Source organism: Photinus pyralis, unplaced genomic scaffold (genome assembly GCF_008802855.1).
Source record: "Photinus pyralis isolate 1611_PpyrPB1 unplaced genomic scaffold, Ppyr1.3 Ppyr1.4_LG8, whole genome shotgun sequence".
In the NCBI taxonomy this organism is placed as follows: Eukaryota; Metazoa; Arthropoda; class Insecta; order Coleoptera; family Lampyridae; genus Photinus; species Photinus pyralis.
Window position 1 is genome coordinate 29,653,001 of NW_022170819.1, and position 22,094 is coordinate 29,675,094.

General features: G+C 36.1%; 3 protein-coding genes across 3 annotated transcripts; 2 read left to right on the forward strand and 1 right to left on the reverse strand.

The window, feature by feature from the left end:
- Positions 1 to 1,428: 1,428 nt before the first annotated feature.
- On the reverse strand, positions 1,429 to 5,554 carry LOC116179811 (ankyrin repeat domain-containing protein 27-like). The gene has a single exon (XM_031499663.1). It carries the CDS (start codon positions 5,459 to 5,461, stop codon positions 3,020 to 3,022), a length of 2,442 nt encoding a protein of 813 aa, XP_031355523.1. The 5' UTR covers positions 5,462 to 5,554; the 3' UTR covers positions 1,429 to 3,019.
- Positions 5,555 to 6,753: 1,199 nt separating this feature from the next.
- LOC116178544 (eukaryotic peptide chain release factor GTP-binding subunit ERF3A) lies at positions 6,754 to 13,586 on the forward strand. The gene is made up of 9 exons (XM_031498064.1): positions 6,754 to 7,113; positions 7,235 to 7,657; positions 7,709 to 7,854; positions 7,906 to 8,060; positions 12,088 to 12,234; positions 12,291 to 12,465; positions 12,516 to 12,779; positions 12,831 to 12,999; positions 13,050 to 13,586. The coding sequence occupies exons 1-9, from the start codon at positions 6,885 to 6,887 to the stop codon at positions 13,091 to 13,093; spliced, it is 1,752 nt and encodes a 583-aa protein (XP_031353924.1). The 5' UTR covers positions 6,754 to 6,884; the 3' UTR covers positions 13,094 to 13,586.
- Positions 13,587 to 14,273: 687 nt separating this feature from the next.
- On the forward strand, positions 14,274 to 20,619 carry LOC116178620 (lysosomal-associated transmembrane protein 4B). The gene is made up of 6 exons (XM_031498170.1): positions 14,274 to 14,426; positions 14,574 to 14,693; positions 14,741 to 14,933; positions 14,984 to 15,122; positions 19,316 to 19,475; positions 19,527 to 20,619. Exons 2-6 carry the CDS (start codon positions 14,586 to 14,588, stop codon positions 19,932 to 19,934), a joined length of 1,008 nt encoding a protein of 335 aa, XP_031354030.1. The 5' UTR covers positions 14,274 to 14,426; positions 14,574 to 14,585; the 3' UTR covers positions 19,935 to 20,619.
- Positions 20,620 to 22,094: the final 1,475 nt, after the last annotated feature.

Here is a 22,094-nt window from a genome sequence, read left to right on the forward strand (position 1 = left end):
CCCATACAGTCGATAAGGTATCATACAATTCTCAACATCTCTAGTTTAATCTAAAATCTTCCTGATGATTTCTAAGGCATTCCTAGGTGGCATTACTCTTTCACTCCAGGAACCTTTAGGTATGTGGTTCACTGCAGTAGCACAATGTCATTCATCAGTATATCTTCACACCTCCTACACAGAGAGAAATCATCAAGAATTTGATTTGAATGCAGTGAGGCGAGGTGATGGAAAAAGTAGTTTCTATACAAGCAAACAAAGAACCATTAAATACACCTTCATTAAAAACATGTAAAAGTACCTATCTGCTTTACATATAATAGCTATAATAGATAAATAGGGATATAACAAAGCAATAATTAATAAGGTACAATGTAATACTATAAGTAAAAATATAAATATACATGAAGAGAGCCAACATATACCTACTCTGCAATAAACAAAGAAGTGAATTAAACTAGATTAATAAGGTACATATTTAGAGCAAGGATAATTTAATTTTGTAAATGTAATGCATCGAGGTATAACTTAAATAGAATGTAGTTATCATATCACAGTTATCAAAATCTTTTAACATTAAAGATGAATGGCGGTTCCCTCTAGTCCAAGGTTAAACACCAGAACACAAGATTTATTCATGCTCAAGGAGGACTAGACACAAGCGCTTACAGACAGAGAGCAACTACATTCACTTGAGCATGCGTCTATTAGGTGCCCCTATCCCTCAAAAAGTTAAATCTAAAGATAAAGTATTATCTTTGATCACATTATCACCAATATAATAAAATTAATAACTTGAAAGAATTTAAAATTCCAATCTCGAAAAACGAAAGTGTTGAATTCTAAAAAAAAATAGATGATTCCATTGGACGAGTTTCATGGTGTTGATAATACAATATCTAATATAATGACAATAAAATATAGTAGTCAGGGAGACATTTCTGAAAAGTGCATGTCTAACGGCGTTTTGTGCTACAAACTGGCAACAGGCGGTTCTAGACTAATTGGCCCCCGCTGAAAACGATGCGCCCTGTTGCCAGACCCGATTTTGGCATTTAAGCCCTTAAATCCAAGATGGCGGGCGAAATGACCGTTTTTCGGTTATTTCGAGCCCACAAGGCACGCCACTGAACGTTTTGGGTAGTTTAAGGGTAGAATATCATCTAGTACACACGTCGACATCGTTTAGGCACACTTTCGTATGCATATTAGGGGCCTAAATGCGAAAACTCCGTTTAAAAACGTCAAAAATGCAGCAATTCGTCATTTTTTTTTCTGGCCGGTTGTCGGCGTCCAATATGTATTGATATGGTCCGGGATGGCAGTCGCAATTACTCATAATAATGTTCCAGAACACCAAAATGAACAGCGAACGTAAAGGGTGGCCAGTGTAGTAAAACTACGGCAAAAAGAACGACTTTTTCACTGTTTTTGGACTTTCCAGGCGCCATCTTGATATCTAGGCCCCAGGCATATGGCGCTGCTGGTGGTCCCCACATACTTATATGTTAACTTGACCATATGAATGCATATTGGACGTCGACAACCGGTCAGAAAGAAAAAAAATGATGACTTTTGCATTTTTGACGTTTTTAAGCGGAGTCTAGGCATTTACGCCCTTAATATGAATACGAAAGTGTGCCTAAACGGTGTCGTCGTGTGTACTAGATATTATTCTACCCTTAAACTACCAAAAACGTTCAGTTGCTGCCTTGTGGGCTCGAACCGAAAAAACGACGAAATTTTGGCCGCCATCTTGGATTTAAGGGCTTAAATGTCAAAATCGGGTCTGGCAACAGGGCGCATCGTTTTGAACGGGGGCAAATTAGTCTGGAACCGCCTGTTGCCAGTTTATAGCACAAAACGCCGTTAGACATGATTTAGAGAGCCTTTTTCAGAAATGTCTCCCTGACTGTAGTAACTAGTAAAGAAAAATTTAAAATCCGTAATAAATCACTGATATATTATTTCAGTTTAAGTATTACAGTGCGCAACACAGTAGTAGTCTGCACTGCTTGCGACGTCAATTGACCTAATGAGTCCGTAACCAACCGTACACGTAGTAAGCGAACGAATAGCCATCTTATGTGAATAGGTCAAGTGACGTCACACACTGAAACGAAATTATTTTTCCAAGCGCAACTTTAAAATCTTGTAACTTTTTCATTTATAGAGGTATTTTAATGAATCTTTGGCATTTTTGTTTCAATTCTCATAATTATTTTACAACAAAGAACTGGAAACTTCTCCATTGTAATGATTTATTGCAAAACCGCGCCCTACGACAAACAAATGGACCTCTTCAATTTTTTGCATCTTAAAATGCGCGACACGGTTCACTAATTATAGTGTGTTCTAACTAAATCCGGTACTACTGCTAGCTTTATTATTATTTGAGCAAAGTTGGTTAATTAGGAAGTAGGTATTTTTTCTTAGGATTAAAGTTAAAGTGAAGAAATCAGAAATTGAACATCGGGCAATCAAGACATTGAATAAAGTAACATTACTTACACAGATAACCTGTATATTTTTATGGTAACAAAAAGTGATTTAGTTAGAAGAATATTTTAATGCCCAAATGCGTTCTTATGGCAATTCGAAATATTGCACAGGAACTTTTGTAAAGTAAATTTTGTACCTAGGACTGTACCTGTTGTATAGTGTATAGGAGGAAGAGGAACAGGCAGACAATGAATACTAGGGAGACAGATTCCATACTATCAGCATGCAGAAAATTAGTTGCACCCTGGCGTGTTTCAGTGTGAAAAATTAATCAATATTGTAAAGGTTTCGATTGCTCTGTGCTATAAAGAGGCAACACAAACGTGGAATGTAAATGAAAAGAGTATAAAATAAGTTTAAGGGTGCCATAAATTGATTTAATAGCGATAATTAACAAGGCACTGATCCTGTTTTTTTCACTAAAGATCGTTAGCATTTAATTGCTAGTTGATTAACTGTAAACAAAGTAAGGACCAATAAATGAAAATTTATATCCTTGCCCTAAACGACTTAAATTTCACAAGGATAAAAATAAACCATTGTTATCGTTACTATTTGAATTAATTTTAAATAATTTCACCACATTCCAAAACATTTTGGAATGCGCCTCCTTCAATGCGGTTTTATTATTTGAGTTCTTAATACTAATATCACAATCATGACTTAAAAGCAACTCTACAATACCACCGTCGTTGCTTAAACAAGCGTAATGCAATGGAGTATTACCTTTCACATCTTGCATGTCGGCATTACATCCCCCGCATTTCAGTAATTCGCGAACGACCTGGATTCTGTGATGCTGACACGCGAGATGGAGGGCGGTCAGTTGTTCCTTACGTGTTTTTGTGTTTATTAAGGCACCTTTGTCGAGCAGAAGGCGGACCATGGCCAATCGTCCGTACTTCGCCGCTACATGTAGAGGGGTGAAGCCTTCGATGTTCACCGCGTTTACCGGTAGGGCGGCGACGGTCTTGGTGGACGGGGGCGCTGTAGACGAGTTTTCGTATTGCATTTGGCAGGAATCGCAGGTACAAAGTGGGTGACAGGACGAATTCGTGTTCAAATTCGTCGCCTGAAGGCTAGGTACGCCTAAATAGTAGCACATTAAAGGCAGGTCGTTGTTTTTAATCGATTTGAGTAGGAGGTCAATCTTCTTCATTTGCTCCAAGTTTTCGGAAACCCCCGGCGATATTTTATTCAGTTCAATTGTCGTACCGTCGACCGTTTTGTCGACATTTAAAGATTTGAGTAGTAGGTTCTTGAGGTAGTCATTGTGAGCGATGTCAAAGGCGGTATGATTCCACTTATTGGATATATTGGGGTCGGCACCATATTGCAGAAGAATTGAAGTGATTTCTAGGTAGCCCCACTTTACGCTTCGGTGTAGAGGGCTGTCCCCGATGTTATTGACTATGTTCGCGTTAATCGCGCACGACTTGTGCTCTTTGAAGTAAAGTAGGGCTTTCACACAGCTTTCGTGCCCGTTATTGGCGGCTAAATGTAATGGTGTGTTTCCATTGGAATCCTGAACGTCGGAGGTGGCATCGGCGTGTAACAGCAAAAGGAGAGCATTCTGGTGACCTTTTAATGCGGCGTAATGCAAGGGGGTTAGTCCGAGATCATCACAGACATTTACTTTGGCACCACTTTTCAGCAAGTACTCCACAATATGAGGACGCTCGTGCAAGCACGAGACATGTAAAGCGGTCCATCCTTTTTCATTACAACTGTTAACATCTATGGCGTTACGGGCACACTTGTCGCACGTACATAAGGGATGGCAAAGCGCCATGTCCTCCCCTTTCTCATGACTACAACGTTTTTTTACCGAACATATATCACCCTCACATATTCCCATAAAGTATCTGCCCAAATTATCCTCATCAAATCGGCAGTCCACCCTTATTTCGCCTCTCTTTATGTACTCAATCGCAGCTTCAAGGGTAGTTATTAAAAACGAATTTTCGTCTTTCAAACTAAGAGAGGAGAAACGAAAATGAGTTATGTAGCTTAAGTTAGCGACCCAGTTACTTACATTCGACTTTAGTATAAGGAGTACAAAATTTTTTAGTAAATCATCTGTGGTCACACACACCCCTTTCTGGTTCGAAATTAAATCGAAGATTTTCCGCAAACACTCCACTTTACCCAAGACGGTGACCACCTTACTAAAGTTGGTAATATACCTTTTTGCCACAGACAAACAGTCGGCATACATGGAGTTAATATCCAAATCTCTTATTTGCACCTCATTTAGATTACGAATAATTTTGTTCAGACTGGCATCGTAACGAGCTGTACAGTTACAAATTGCGCGCAGTAACTTCATATGGGCACACTGTTGAATATAAGTTTCTAAGGCCAAGCAAATATTTTCGCCATCCCTGCCTTGCTTCGCTACAACATCGACACTCTGGTGAAACAACCCACTAGTCCTCTGCACCAACACCTCTAAACTCTGAAACCGTAAATCCTCATCTAAGTAGCACTCAATCAACTTATTAACACTACTTAAAATGGCACGGTCCTTCGTCCACAACAGCTTAATACAATCGCGAGCACTCCAAGAGCAGCAATCACCATTTGCCACAATCAAGTGCCTCTTATTCAACGGCCGTTCCACACACCACAACTTATACTTCTGGTGCTTGTTAACGTAGTAAGTTTCCTCAAACAGGATCCGTACGGAGTAGTCGCCGTTTACCACAATCGACTTGTCGCAAACGCACACCTCTCGTTTCGCCAAAGTAGAAAAGTGCGTAACCGGGAGATCGGCGTTGGGAATTAAGATATTCTCGTAAACATCCTCGTTTGTAACGCATCGCGAGTCGAACGATCCGATTCTTGGTACGCAAATTATCCAGTCTTCCTCGATGGATTGTTGTATAATATCGCCGTGGTTCTCTTGGACGAATTGGAAAAATGGATTGTGGTCTAAGCACTCGTCGTATAAATTCATTATCGCGCTTGGTAGTTAATTACATGGTAAACGAAAACGTTGAGAAAATGCGAAAGTAAAAGAAATTTTTGAGGTTATAAGTATAACCCTTAATGTTTATCTGTCATTTACTTGTCAAAAGGTCAGAGCCATCTATCCGCGAATGGCAGGAACCAAACTCGACGATAACAATTCAAGGTGTACAGGGTGATCCATTAGAATCAATGAATTTCTTGCAAAAACAAAATTTTTGAAGCTTGTACCATTCAATGCTTGTACCTATAATTGAGGTGCTATAGTTGTTGTTTTATTGTATCCCGTGTAACTGTATACAGAGGAACTGACATAATGTACATTATATCAAACTTATGAAACTCTTATATAGGTATATTGGGAAGTGGTCACGGACCTCTGTTTTTTTAAGAGGTTAAGAGTCGTACATTGCGTAGGACCATCACCACGGACATAGCGTAGCACTACTGCTGCACAGAAAACATACACAATACATAGACTTTAGTATTATATATCTATGACCAAATGTTACGTTGGAGAATGATATTGTTAAGGCAACACATGTTACACGTGAAAATATGTTTCAGAATCTTCATAAATGTTTGTATAATTTAGTTGACCTTTGACTTAACTGTTGTGAATCAGACTGTTACTGAGCGAGAGTATAATTATATTTGATGATTATACTATATCCTATTATAATAACGACTTATTCGAATGAGTTAAAATGACCAAAATATATTTTAGAGAATTCAACTATAAAAAAATATGCAATCTTTTTTGCTAAATGCGGTCCTGTTGTTTTATGCTGTAGAAATTTATACTATGCGATCAAAAATGAGTTGCTTTCGAGTTACCTTTGGAATTTTTGTTTAACTGAGAAATCGTATTTAACTTGAACTTCCAAAGGCGACTCGCCAGCAACTCATTTTTGATCGCCCATTACTGCATAAGTACGCTTAGATATAATTTACAGAATAGCTTTCAGGACAATTGATCATTAAATGTTGACAACAACCGATAAGAAATTGGAAAAAGTAATAATTGATTAGTTAATTACCTACCCGAGAAAATTGGGTCTTCAAATTCCGTTTTTAAATTTGCCGCCGTTTAACATCCTGTTAACCTGACATTTGAATTTTTAAATCGCATTTCAATATTATATCTTGACGGTTCTTAGTTTTGAATTTGTTAGCATTTTCTTAAACAGCGGATGATTTATTTAAACGATTTCTGAAGAGAGAATTTAACTCCCGCCGAATTTAAATTAGTTTTAATAGTTATTTGCACAAGTAGTGACAATGACAAGACGGCCATTAGTTTCCGGTGTCCGAGAGAGTGCACGCGGATTGTGCTGTTGAATTCTGTCTGCTTTTATAATATTAAATAAGATTTAATAAATAATATTTAGTGTAATCTACGAAAAGTAATAATGTCGAATAATAACGCCCCAGATTCTTGGGAGACACAGGCCGATTCAGGTTCGGCGAACAATTCTCCAACGCAGTCTGCAGATGTCACAGCAAAATTTTCCACGTTGAATGTGAATGCAGAAGTTTTCGTGCCTTCTTTCGCTAGGTCAGCCGTAATTACAGACGAGAGTTCACCAACGAAATCTCCCAACAGTGAGAACTCGCCCGTTCATGATTCATTATTAAATGGTAAGGTGAAATTTTGACTGCATTATGGCTGTGTTTTACTGCATTTAGGTTATAGATTAAAGGTTTAAGCATATCTGCACATATGGATTTCTAAAAATAGTGCTACTCCCATTTGTTGTAGGAACAAATGTAGATGAACCAACAGAAAGGGATGAAGTCAAAGAACCACCTCCCTTACCACCAGCTGATGGTGATGCATCGCCCGGCGATGGCGGGACCGAAGGAGGCACTTGGGAGGACGAGGCGGAAGACGCGGATGCATTAACACCGGAAGGTGACGACGAGGAACCTTCATCCGAAGAGGCACCTAAAATAACCAAGAAAAAAATTGTTAAGTCCGAAGAAGTCGCAAAGAACAAAAAGGAGCACGTTAACGTAGTTTTTATTGGTCACGTAGACGCGGGTAAGTCTACAATCGGCGGGCAGATTATGGCACTTACCGGGATGGTCGATAAGCGAACCTTAGAGAAATACGAACGGGAAGCTCGAGAGAAAAGCCGAGAGTCGTGGTATTTATCTTGGGCATTGGACACTAATCAAGAAGGTACGATTTTGTCGCTTGTTTCGATAGTCGATTTTATTGTTTCTTTTGCAGAACGTGATAAGGGGAAGACCGTCGAGGTCGGACGCGCATACTTTGAGACTGACAAAAAACACTTCACAATCTTAGACGCTCCAGGTCACAAAAGTTTTGTTCCTAACATGATTGGCGGCGCCGCTCAGGCCGATCTGGCTGTACTTGTAAGGCTCACGTTTCTATTTATTTGACGTTGTTATTAAACGGTGAGATAGGTTATATCGGCGAGGAAGGGCGAATTTGAAACGGGATTCGATCGAGGCGGACAGACCAGGGAGCATGCCATGTTGGCAAAAACGGCCGGAGTTAAACATCTTGTAGTTCTAGTTAATAAAATGGATGATCCCACGGTCAATTGGGACGAAGGAAGGTAGGTTTTTTTAGAAGGCGCTTGGGTAATGTTAATGTCTCGTAAGAAAAGTTTCATTATGGGGTTAAAGTCTGGGAGATATCTTTTGCATTTGAGCCAGTTTTTCTATACAACTTTTAATGAAAGAACATAGGCAAATGTTTTCTTTGGCAATGCTGGCTTCCTTTTTCCGGAAGAGAGGTTGACATATGGCGATTTTTTTTAAAACATGGAGTTTTGATTTATTTTTCAAAAATATGAAAGTTTATTGAGCAGACATTTTGTAGCACTCCTGTCCTGTGTAGAGGTGCGCCATTATGGAGCAACAATTTCTGGGAAAAAATTACAAAATCCAAAAATCTTAGTAAAATCAATCCATTCTCTTATTGGTATGTCATTGTGAGAAAAATTAGAGAGTATGGCCAGTCAGTTGTATTTGATGCCTTCTAGATACGCTATTTTGAAATTGATAGAAAACATTTTTCAGACCTTATCATCCCTGAATCAAATAGCCGGCCTGTGTGGCGCAGTGGTGTGGAAGCTCAACTGTGGTACTAAGAGGCCTGCATGAATATTTGTAAATGTGTAATGTCGAGTATTTTAGGTAGATTTATTCCACCTATTGTAATGGTACCAATATATCTCACTCTTAACTTTCGTAACTATGAACAAATTTCGACCAAACTTTAAGGGTTAATGTAACTTATAAATATCTCGGTCAAGTTTGTGAACCAGAAATTTCCGCCATATTGGAACAAAATTGGTGGACAATTTTATAGTTATCTATCTACACCTAATCGGTCTAGCCGAAAGGGATTTTTTTTTATATGATTTAGATTTATGTGGGTTTTTTAAATTGAATTCTATAAGGGATGAAATGAAGAAAGTCAGATGTAAGCCATATTTAAATATGGAATCTTTTTATGTACAGTACATGAGTACACTATTATACAGGGTGTTTTTTTGGGAGCTTTAGTTAAACGTTTCTGGGAAAGTAAAATAGGTAGGTTTTTGAAAATTTGTACTTAGGAGTTAATCTGAAGACCGAATCGATGTAAAATAATTTCAAAATGGCCACACTTCCGGAAACACCGGAAGTAGATAGTAACTTCGTTATATTAAATGGCAACCCCTATTTTTTTTATTGCATTTTTGGATTTTACGTGAAACTTCAGTTCTTTTGATACCCACATGTCCATATCTACCATTTATGGTTTTTATGTTATTTTGACTTTATGAAAAAAAAGGGCGAATGCAGATGGTACCTTGATAATTGATTACTTGAAAATGGTTATAGTCATGGCGACCCATTTTTATCAGTGCATAGGGCTTTCTTTTAGTGTACTTCAAAAAAAATTAAGTTGCGTACAACCGCACCTATGGAGATCCAAATTTAAGAAACTTCAAAGTCCAAAAACTCAGTTTTTTTTTATGGAATGACCATGTTCTTCCTATTGCATGAGATAGAGAATCGAAATTGGAATATTTTGATACTACATGTTCCTATAGCTATCTTTAACATTTTCTGATTTATTCCCATTTCATTGAATTGATGCCATTTTTTTGCATTTTCATTTTAGTAGTTGGCCATGATTTTATAACAATCGAATTTTAAACAAATCAAGAAAAGGATTCTTTAATATCATTGATTCTAGTCTAAATAATTCATTAATAAATAAGTCATTTATTAAGGATATAGGACGGAAAATTTTTGAAAAATCTTCAACTGAATTTCTTAAACAACGTATAAGTCTAAAAATTCAGAGAGGTAATGCGATATCTGTTCTAGCAACAATTCCATACCAAAAATGTTTCAACGAAGTTTTTTATATTTTACATTGAATTTATTTTGTTAATTTTGCATTTGCAATTCAATTCATTTTCTTAAATATTCTCTTGTAGAGCTTTGTATCACTTGTGCTTCAACGGTTTGTAGTGCATTTAGGGATACATTTCCAAAATTCTTACAATTTCGTTCCAGTGTTCGAATGAATGTACGGCAAGCATGTGCCGCGATTCTGTCCATTTCACCATAAATAACAATTAAATTCAAAAATAGGTGAAACCACTGCGAGTCATTTTTCGATTTTTGAAAAACTTATATTAACCTATAACAGTAGGTGACGGATTAGTGTCACTAGAATTGTTTAAAATTCAATTGTTATAAAATCATGGCCGACTACTAAAAAGAAAATTCGAAAAAAATAGTGTCAATTCAATAAAATGGGAATAAGTCAGAAACTGTTAAAGATAGCTATAGGAACATGTATTGTCAAAATATGCCCATTTCGATTCTTTATCTCATGCAATATTAAGAAAATGGTGATTCCATTTAAAAAAACTGAGTTTTTAGTCTTTGAAGTTTCATAAATTTGGATCTCCATAGGGGCGGTCTTACGCAACTTAACTTTTTTTGAAGTACACTAAAAGAAAGCTGTATTCATTCTATATGCACTGATAAAAATAGGTTACCATGACTACAACCGTTTTCAAGTAATCAATTATCAAGGTACCATCTGCATCCGCCATTTTTTTTCTTAAAGTCAAAATAACTTAAAAACCATAAATGGCAGATATCGACATATGGGTATCCAAAGAAGTGAAATTTCACGTAGAATCCAAAAACCCAATAAAAAATTTGGGTTGCTATTTAAAATAACGAAGTTACTAAATACTTCCGGTAGTGCGGCCATTTTGAAAATATTTTACATGGATTCGGCCTTCAGCGTAACTCCTAAATACAAATTTTCAAAAACCTACCTATTTTACTTTCCCAGAAACGTTTAACTAAAGCTCCCAAAAAACACCCTGTATAGGTGGGAAAACACACAGAATTTGGAGAAGTAGTAAAAACTTAAATGTGAAAAGGAATCTTGCACTTTTTCAGGAGTTTACATAACTTGTTAGAATCAATCATAGAGACAACTGTTTGTCACTAATACCATTCAGGAAAAAGATCAAAAACTTGTTTATTGAAGAAAATGAATTTTACTTAATTGATGCATTCGTCCGTGAGTGCAGGTATATTTAATAAATTTGTTTATGTATTCATCACTTCCTATTGTGATGTTTAATTTTATAATGTAAATTTTCATATATGTATTTACAATCTAAATGTTATTTATAGATTATATTGACTAGTACGGACCTATCATTTTGTTGTGCAACTGTAATTAGGGTTGTGTTAAGCTTTGTTGGAATATTCTTAAAGGCAAAAGAGCGAAAAGAAATTTGATTTGGCACAAAAAAGCACCAATATATTGATAGTCCCTACATCCGACCGTCTGGGAACGGTGAATTTTTAACCGCGCACCTTGACACCCAGGAACATTTCCCAACAGACATTTTCTCACAATCGATCTGAATTTACTTAAACAATTCACAAAAATTTCATCAAAATTGGTGCATTTAATCGAATTAACGGTTGAGTACACATTTAAGCGAAGCTTCATTTTTCCACTCCTCTTAATTACCTGTATATTTGAGGAGTGTAAGTGCACAGACGTGGTCCACACAATAAATTTATACAGGGTGATTCGGGTGGAAATGGAAATATTTTAGACATGTCCATTAAGCAAAAAGAAGCTCGTATGTTCAAATCCGATTTTCATTTATTTCAGAGATAATTCTTTTTTCTTTTTAAAAGATTAATCGAATTAAATGCGACAACGTTGTCATAATTAATGTTGATATAATGGTAGTTGTTTTACAAAATTATAAAAATGCTCTGATTTTTTTTGTAAATTCAATACATTTTTCATTAATTGTATAAATTATTATTGTTTAAAATATCTCTGAAATAAATGAAAATTCCAAAGGTGACTCGACAGCAACTCATTTTTGATTGCATAGTAGGAGTAAGTAATATATCATTATTACATTTGATCCTATTTTGTGAAAATTTTTCAAAAATTCCTGCTCCAAAATGGCACACCTCCCAAGGGATGTCAATAGTAGTAGTATTAGTGGGGTTGTGTCTAAGAGCAAGTTTATTTGACTGGAAGGTCGCAGGGACGCGCACGTAAATTAATTACAAATTTTATTGCAGATACAACGAATGTAAAGATAAGATTCTTCCATATCTAAAAAAGTTAGGCTTTAATCCCGCCAAGGATCTCACATTTCTACCGTGTTCCGGTTTATCGGGACAAGGTCTCAAAGAACCAGTAGACGGCAGACTTTGTCCGTGGTATAAGTAAGTAAAATTGGAAACGTAATATTCATACAATTCGTTAATCGATTGAATTTCAGAGGTCCCGCCTTCATTCCTTTTATCGATGAGTTACCGTCGCTCAATCGTAAGACTGACGGGCCGTTCATCATGCCTATTGTAGATAAATATAAAGATATGGGTACCGTAGTAATGGGCAAAGTAGAATCGGGCGAATGTCGAAAAGGTCTAAACTTAATGATCATGCCAAATAGGGTACGTTACTTTGTCCTGTGCTGTGACAATTTGTAATTTTAACATTACAGACGCCTGTAACAGTCGATCAGTTGTGGTCGGATGATGACGAAGTTAGCTCTGTTGTAGGAGGGGAAAATGTGAAGGTGAAAGTCAAGGGAGTAGAAGAAGAGGATGTTAGTCCCGGCTTCGTATTATGTGATGCTAATAATCCTATTCGCACCGGTCGCGTTTTTGATGCGCAGGTTGTTATTTTAGAACATAAGTCTATTATTTGTGCCGGATATAGTGCTGTAATGCACATTCACTGTGCAGCTGAAGAAATCACAGTTAAAGTAAGATTGGGATCAACAATAAGTGACTCGACTCACGGTTCCATTTTTTAGGCCTTAATTTGTCTAGTAGATAGGAAGACTGGAGAAAAAAGTAAAACTAGGCCGAGGTTTGTGAAACAAGACCAAGTTGCTATTATGAGAATCGAGTGCGCGGGCGTTATCTGCTTAGAACAGTTTAAGCTTTTCCCTCAAATGGGTCGCTTTACCCTTCGTGATGAAAGTGAGTGTAATTATTTTAAAAGTGTTGAATCTAATCCGCTTTTTTTCCAGATAAGACAATTGCTATTGGCAAAGTTCTAAAAGTTGTGGAATAAACTTTTTGCTTTAGATAGTTTGATATTACCGTGAGAAAAACGAAAAATAGATATTTTACAAATTGAATCAAATGAACGCCACACAATAATACTTTTTATACATTGCGTACTGTCAGTTGTTAATTAAGATTCATTAAATGCTGCTTGACCAAGCTAGCCATTGAAATGAGGTTTGTATAGTCGGTTTCTTTTTTATTTGTGAACATTATTTTATTACGTTGATGGTATTTTTGCATTGTAAGTTGTATATTATATATGAAAAGGTGTATTGGTTTTCATTGTTTTCCAATATTTTTAGGCTCAATTTTTATTTAGTCGTTTATTTATTATTAGTCGCAAGTTATTTATTTGATCTGGAATATGAAGCAAACTAAACTCTATTAGGTAGGGTTGTCAAATTTGATTTTTATTAAATTCCTGAAACGGATATACATATATATCTCAATAGTAATGTTCAGGATATGTTATTATATAAATAAACGATGCAGTTATATATTCGTATTTTTGATCTTTTGGTTTTGTGCATCCATTTGCCACCTACCCTCTGTGATAGTAAATGCCTCGTCTAGTTATATATGTTAAAAATGTGTTTCATTAAATTAAATAAAAATTGATTAATGTATTAAACATGTAAACTTTGATATCATGAAATGTTCAAGAGTCATACTACCAATTGGAAGCATTAATTCTCGAACCCTACATACAGGACGATGTTAGGCAATAGCACCTTTATTTTGCACATTGTTTATTTGCAGAAATTGCAAAACTCAAAGCAGCAAACATATTTGACGATCGACCTTTTCTCCAGAAGGTGAGTAACCTTTAAACCTCACATTGACTACAAAAATGGGGCCATTGAACTCTGATAACCTTAAAAATCAAATGTGACCACAAAAAATGGAGAACGTTGAAAATGAAATAAGATAATAACCAAAATGAGTACTTTGATGATCTTGAAAATAAAAATGATTAAATTTATTCGTGCCACAATTTCGTTTTATCATTAGTAGTTAAAATAAAAAATAATTCATTTTTTTTGCAATCTTGAAGAGTATTTTTCTATTCGGTTTTGTCTCAGAATTAAGCCCCCCCCCCAATTGTCCGTGAATTTCGTAACACCCTGTATACAATGGCCTTAGGTTCTTTTCCGTGAAACTCGGCAACGCCAGGAGTTTCTGCAACCTTGCATTGCGGCATTGCATGATTTATGTCACTTGATCAGTGATCGCGTATTGTGTTATGAATTTCTCCTACCAAAGAAATTTCTAAGCAAATCCTACGTTTTTCTCGTACTTAACGCGATATAGAAGGATAGCAAGCGTGGAAGAGCAGGGTAAGTGCAGCCGCTGTCCGTGTGGCCATTTTCGGCCATGTAACACCAAAAAAAACCATTGTTTATGTAATTAACATTGACCTTAAGTTAACTTACTAATATTAGTCACATATGTTGTACTTTCTCCTAATTAAATTCCTTTAAAAGATTTAAGGAGGTATGTTCCCCATGCGGTTAAAAATGGGGCCCGGTAGAAACAGCGAATGGCGATGTTTCTTTTGCCTTCACGTTCGCACGGCGACCGTTTTGCTTGGTATATGGCATCTGGTAAGTGCTTACTATGCGCGTAAAGTTCTCTTATTTTCATATTTTAGATACTTCACGTTTTGGCTCTAAGCGTACTTGCTATTATAATGCGCAATCATCAGCAGTTGATGGTGGAACAACAGACCACCCCCGACTACGTTGAGCCAAACAATTTATTACCAACTCCTTTAAGTAAAGTGAAAGATAATGACAATCCATACTTTTTGCCGACCACTCAAGACGGTCGGACTTTGTACTCTTGTATGTTGAAGTATTTGTCTTTTGCGTAAAAGCTTATTGATGAATTGCAGCTGACATGGACATGGGGGCTCTAATGACAGTGTGCACGTTAGCAATTACGTTGCTATTAGTGTATGGAACCTTAAAAGGACGGGCGACTCACTTGCTACCCTTTTTCTGTCTGCAATTGTTTGACTTTGCTATCACAACGTAAGCATTACACTTAAGCGTCATCTCAGTATCAAGAATAGAATAGTGAGACAACCATACATTGAAAAAAATTGAACATAGTTCCAAAAGTGTCAATCTGAGCTCCAGGTGTCACGAATTTTAAAATTGATCAATGCTACAAGTTTCCACCTTATTTAGCTAAAAGTGAGGTTTTTTGCAACGTAGAAACACTTACAGAAGGAAATTATACATGTTTTGTATAGAAGAAATGCAAAGAACCAATAGTTCTGACTGATATTGTTATTGTATGCTATAATTGGTGTGTCAATGGAGTCACATGCGATGCTACTCAATAATGCAGTAAGTAGTAGGGGACCCTCTGTATTAAAATACTCTGAAAGCCATTTTCTTATCGTAGTTAAACTTATCTGAGAGTCAATTTCCATACAAATATACTCGCATGGTAGAGTCGGTTATACAATTAAATCTGCACTATTGCATACTTTCTTAGTTGTAGTGTTAGAAAGATGGTTAAATTATGAAAATTGTGTATTTTTCTCTACTGAATCCATTAATCAAACAATATCAGATTTTTGGGATAATAGCAAAAATGCGACGTTTATTTGGAACACCTTGTATATTATTACATCATATGTCAGAGTGGGTTTTTAGCACAGTCACTGATAAAATTTAGAGCATCTCCCAAAATCTGAACCTATCTGTACTTAAAAGGAACAAACTTGTGTGCTTTTTTAATATCCTCCAAATTGTGGCTAAATTAATTCACTTGTCTCTAACTAAATCTCTAATGGAATTGTTAGGAGCGTAAAAGTAGCTCAAAACTTGGATTTCAGTTGCTTTTGTTAACAACCTACTATATTAAAAGTCTTATTTCCAGTTAACATTTTAAATATGTAGGTACTACATTATTATGTACTTTAACATTTTCATGGATAACTAGATCTAAATGATAATCAAAAGATCTTGGTTATTTCGAAGTATCTTGGCTATGGTACGTTTGTAGAGAATTTAATAAACTCCTATGATGTAATATACAGGGTGTCCATATAAAAAGTTACATGTTTGTTGTCTGAAAAATACGACATTGTTTTGTTTTTAGTGCATTTTCACTTTCAAAAAATAAAAAGTGCACTTTTGCGCTCTTGATGTCTGTCCGAGTTACAAAACCTCCGGAACTACACCACTTACAGACTTGGTATTGGTGTCATTCGTTCAGAAATTAAAAATTATTTCATGTTTGTATTTTCATTATTAATAATAATAATAATAATTCATTGTCCAAACAGACTATCTAGTCTAAATACAGGACAAACTTAAATATTGTTCAATAAAAGCCGCACAGAAATATAGAAAAATTAACAAAAATGGAAAAAAAATAATTATAATGATAGATTTATAACTAAAGCATGAACTGTCCATAAGAGCTATTAAAATCGAAAAAACAAATTTGAAAGTGCACTTTGCCTCTTGGTCGCAAGCGGCTTAAAAAATTTTTAAATTATAGATTTGGATTTAGTAGAAAAAATACACAATTCTTTCTAACCCTATAGGACAGTTAGGCACACTAATAACAGTGATGGAAGGCGCTATTATTGTCACTTTCTCCATCCACTACTCCTACAATTTTCAAAATATTTAGTTGGTTCTTTTTACTATTATGTCGAGGATTAATGTGCGCAAACTGCGCCTATCAACTATCCTATTTGTAGAGGTATTTTTTTGAAATTTCAATCAAATTCTTCTAGTAAAGACGAGCATATCGCATATTGCAAAAATGTATAGATATTTTTTTGAAATTCTTAAGGCGAAAACTTTTTTTTAATTTTTTTTCATTTTTGTGAATTGTTAATTGATGGTAAGGTAAAAGGTTAAAAAAAAATACGAACACTGTAACTGCGGTGCGGTAAACAAGGCGCGACAAGCTCACAATCAAAACCAAAATTAATCGGTAGGATGTAGGATACCACTTTTCAAACGGCGAACAGCAGAAAGTCAAAAGACAGAAGCCTCTTCTAAATTAAGAGGGAAACCCAAGCAGCCGGCCGCCGAAATTCAAACTTCTTTAATTAATTACGTCCTTCCCAGACGTCTTCAAAATACAGGACCGGTGTCAAAATTCAACTTTTGTAAGGGCGCATCTGACGGATGTAATCGCGACTTGATCGTAGGCTCTTATCTGTAGCTCAATTAATTACGGTTAATTATACCTATGCAAATGGCCGGGGTGAAATTCCAAAATTCTGCAATCCAACCTTGTATGTTAATAAATGTGTATTCTTCCGCATGAAAGAGCGGACGCAGCCGTAACAGCTGCTCGTGGTGTAGGCATCAAATGTAAGAAAGCGCGCAGGCGCCGTCTCTATGTAATAGAAGCAGACATAGTCCAGGGAATGGAGGGTGTTAACTTGCAAAATGAGAAGTAGTTCTGATTTCTTTTGCATGTCATAGACAGTCATCTGGTGGTTCAGAATCTAAGTTTTCGATGTCCCACCCCTTGTGCTTCCCCCGTACCACACCCGAAACCAAAGAAATTTGGTTGATTTCTTAGTTTTTCAATCATATCTTTTTAATGGTTCACTTTAGAAAAAAATATTATTATCAGAAATTGCAGACCATAAAATTCTCCACAACTTTGATGTACACTATTTTTTTGTGAAATGTTTATTAAAAAAGATATAGAGCTTAAGATAGGAATAGATATTTAAACGCTCTTGTGGCGATTGTGAAGTTAGTCAGAGAGTACAACGCTTATTACATATATTTTCTATTCCTCATTAAATATCTATTCCTACCGCGGCTGAGGGGGGGGGGGATGTAGCTGAACGGAAGTAAGATCATTTTTTTGTTTCAAACGTATATTAGAAAGCCCTACGATCTCACAGTGATTCAAATATCCCCACTAGCAATAGTAGGGGAGCTAGCACGAAATCCACTGAACGAGAATGATCAAAATTTTAACCGATGGAGTTCCATTTTGCCCTATAGGGGTATGCTAAAATCGATCGTCTGCCGCCTCAGGTCATATGACTTAAGGCGCTGCGGGTACTTCTTGCGGTACCAATTCTAAAAGGTTGTTTTTCGAGAAAATAAGTTATACACCAAATGAAAACGTTGATAACAGCTCTTAAAAAAATATTTCAAAAAATCGCGTGCATTTGATAACTCCGTAAAAAAACAATTCTTAGTCGGTTTTTCACGAACTTTCTACGGATATAACTAGGTTACGGTTGGACGAATGAAGCTGATTTTATTTACAGACTGATGATAGGTACTACTAATGACTTAACGGTGTTTCGTTTCTAAATTTTTTCTCTAATTATAAGATTATCTTATTATCTTAACATTATAAGATATCTTATAGTTAGAGAAAAAATTTAAAAAAGAAACACTCTTATAGCCATTGGCTGTACCTATTATTAGTCTGTAAAAAAAATCAGCTTTATTCATCCAACGGTAACCTAGTTATATCCGTAGAAAGATCGTGAAAAACCGACTAAGAAATGTTTTTTTACGGAGTTACCAAATGTGCGCGATTTTTTTAAATATTTTTTAAGAGCTATTATCAACGATTTCATTTGGTGTATAACTTATTTTCTCCAAAAACAACCTTTCAGAATTGGTACCGCAAGAAGTACCCGCAGCGCCTTAAGTCATATGACCTGAGGCGGCAGACGATCGATTTTAGCATACCCCGATAGGGCAAAATGGAACTCCATCGGTTAAAATTTTGATCATTCTCGTTCAGTGGATTTCGTGCTAGCTCCCCTACTACAAGGTTGTGTAGAATTTCATAGTCCACAATTTCTGATAACAATATTGTTTTGTAAATTGAACCTATAAAAAGATATCATTGAAAAACTAAAAAACCAACCAAATTTATTTTGTTTTAAAGGTGGTACGGGGGAAGCACAAGGGGTGGGAGGTCGAAAACTCGGATTCTTAACCACCAGATATTCTTTCATGACATGCAAAAAAAATTGGAACTACTTCTCGTTTTGCAGGAAATGGTCCATTTTCAGTCTCTATTTCCTGGACTAACAGAAATGTTAATTACATTAATTTAAATTAAGGGTACTCTTGACTTAATTTCTTCAGGCAACCCAAACAGGTGAGCGAGGGTTGACCTTATGTGCCATTTTGTATTAATAGAGGTTGTTTCACTATTCTTTACTACACTTACTCCGTCACTTTACCAAGTGAAAATGTTTCAGATTGACCGCGACCGGATACTTCTGCTATTTGCGTTCAGTACATAGTCTAGTCGCCGATCACTGGCATAATCTTCCATTCCGAAAGGAATTACTGCAACTGAGCCCACAATATTTATCGTTGATTGTGTTGATAGCATTCCTCATATCAATGCTGTGGAAGGTACGCACAGTTCTCATTATTTAACCAATTTTTACCCGGCATATTAATTAGGCTTACTGCATCGGCATCGTTTGGAGATGCTACAAGTTTTTAACTCTCCGCAAGCAAGCCATGAGAAGCACGGTTCATTACATTTTACCTGGCGAGGGATCAGATCGTCTGCCGGAACCTGACTATTCGTCTCTACTGCCCGATTACGAGGCGGCGTGCGCCAGCGTTCTGAAACAGCCGCCCCCTCCGTCGTATGCGGTCGCCATGTCATGCCTACCTCCCGCTTACAGTAATACTCAGATTTCTGCCGATGGCACACCAGCCGAAAATGAGCCCGCTACGACTGAACCGAATCAAATTACTCAATCGGTTATTGTCGAGAATGAAAATAAGGACGAGGAGGTAGCACCTCAAGGTAATGTAACCTCCCAAGTGGTGGTTGAGAGTGCCAATGTGCACCAGAATTAGATTTTTCTGTTTTATTTTCTATAACGCATTAGAAAGTGCAATAATAATTTTTTTTAACTCATGAAGTACTTAGTCCTAGACTGTAGTGATATCGTTCTCATTTATTTGTGTGTATAAGAAGCAGTGCTTATTATACATTGAAAAACTGCGACCTGGTGAGGTTATTTATTGTGAATTAGATGAAAATATATTTTTTTATTAAGTTGTTTTTTTTTTAATATGATTTACTTATGTTGTCTGTAAGGCTTACCAGAGTTGCACAAAGACTATTTTCTGGTACGCCCATGGGAATATCACCAGATGTCGAAATAAGATTCTGTAGTGTGAGAAAAAGACCAGTGGTAAAATAAGACTTCTGTTGGAAGCGCATGTTAGTTCCTTTTAGAGAGGTTAACGAGACTGTACACTTACAATATGTACTTAAATTTTTTAGTAGCAGCTACTTCTAGTGTTGTTTCTTACACACACATTCCTATTTTCGTTAATTACTTATCAACCATGTAGATGTTAAGCAATCTGCTAATGTCTGAAAAGCAAATGCATGTAAATAATTTTATCAACAAATGTTAATAACGAAAATTGTCAACTTCGAATATTAGACCTTATTGAGTAGTTCTTGTTGGAACTGTAGAAAACCATTATTAATATAAATGTCTTTTCCTATAATAAAAGTGATTAATATTTAGTGCTTTATTTTATATGTATCTAGAATGTAATCTAAATAGCTATTACACCTTGCATTAGTATTAACACTTTGGAAGGATAATGTTTTATATCATTTTTCTTTATTCTAATGTGAGGATGCGCATAAATTATTGATCTGTTAGAATCTGTTTAGCTTACTGTGTGCATGTTTATAGTAAATTATATTGGTAATAAATTGGATAAACTTCATGAGTTTTGTTTTCGCGACTTTAGCCGATTAGCCTAATCTGGTCAATGTCAATAATTTACAAATTGATTCCCGCCGGTTTGAAGTAATTTCGTGACATGCTTACATTACTTACACTGTATTTGTAAATAGATGGACTTCGGTTGAGGCCGTCCATTCACTGGCTTGTTGCAGAAGCAGAAAAGTCGGTTCCTGCAAAATCGATAATATTGTAACGTGATTTATAAATTCGGGTTCGATTTATATCAATATTTATTAAACAGAACTAAAACACTATAAAATCCGTACAATTTATATCGATTATTTATATCACTCACACTTCGCAATTTATATTTCCGCGCTCGATGTTTACGTACTCGTTCGTTAGTAGACTGCCGCGATGTTCGGTCCGCAACCATTTATACACGCAAGCAATGTAAGTCCCGAACATTCTCGAATATTCCTTCTATCGCGCGCGTAGAAAATTCCAGAGCGCCAAAGGCGACGTCATGTCTGGAGCATTTCCGTTACAATATCAAGGCCTATTATAGTCCAGCTCTCTACTCGCAATGTCTGTGATTATTATCAACTACCCCAATAAAATTTATCCATTCTTAGACAAGAAAGAGGCAATAAGTTCTAATATAGTAAGATAAAGTAGACCAACTCAAGCCATGTTTAATTCTGTTCTATACACGGTGTCCATTTTTCTAGTGCCACTATGGGGATCTCGCTTACCTTAAGAGATAGAAAGTTGGTTAAATGGGGGCAAAGTTGCGAATTTCCCTGCTAAATAACCATCTGAAAAGAAATTTAAAATATCATCAATAGTTCTGAAAATATCGCAAAAAAACGAAACTTTCTGATTTTCGTTTTTAATTTTTTCATGATAAACTAGTCGTGCTAGACATTTCTAATTAACACATTATTCGAACACTTTTCAATGGAGATTTCGAATGTGACATCTCGTTTTAAATAACTTAAAATGACAGAGAAACACGTGGCAACTTTAGTTTTTCTTATGGGCGCCATTTTTAATTTTGAGATTTTAAGATTACGTCTTTTTTCTCTTTCCGACAATTATAGGTATATCACACATGGTGGTTCAGTATCACAATTTTCCTAAAATACAATTTTTAATTGTTTGGGAAGAGTGCTTTGGAAAAACAAAACGTTCGCTTTTATTGTGAACAAAAGTTTGACAGTTTGATGCATATGTCCGGTTGCAGCGTTGGCATCAGGGAACTAGATGTGTTGAAAAAATTCGATTTTCATATGAACAGAATTGA

What these genes read in the sequence shown, in the direction of transcription:
- LOC116179811 (XM_031499663.1), bottom strand. Translation starts at nt 5,461, where the DNA reads ATGAATTTATACGACGAGTGCTTAGACCACAATCCATTTTTCCAATTC.
- LOC116178544 (XM_031498064.1), top strand. Translation starts at nt 6,885, where the DNA reads ATGTCGAATAATAACGCCCCAGATTCTTGGGAGACACAGGCCGATTCA. An exon ending in TCATGATTCATTATTAAATG is followed by an intron (nt 7,114 to 7,234) that starts GTAAGGTGAAAT and finishes CATTTGTTGTAG; the next exon opens with GAACAAATGTAGATGAACCA. An exon ending in AGGCCGATCTGGCTGTACTT is followed by an intron (nt 7,855 to 7,905) that starts GTAAGGCTCACG and finishes ACGGTGAGATAG; the next exon opens with GTTATATCGGCGAGGAAGGG.
- LOC116178620 (XM_031498170.1), top strand. Translation starts at nt 14,586, where the DNA reads ATGTTCCCCATGCGGTTAAAAATGGGGCCCGGTAGAAACAGCGAATGG. An exon ending in TGCTTGGTATATGGCATCTG is followed by an intron (nt 14,694 to 14,740) that starts GTAAGTGCTTAC and finishes TTCATATTTTAG; the next exon opens with ATACTTCACGTTTTGGCTCT. An exon ending in TTTGACTTTGCTATCACAAC is followed by an intron (nt 15,123 to 19,315) that starts GTAAGCATTACA and finishes AAAATGTTTCAG; the next exon opens with ATTGACCGCGACCGGATACT.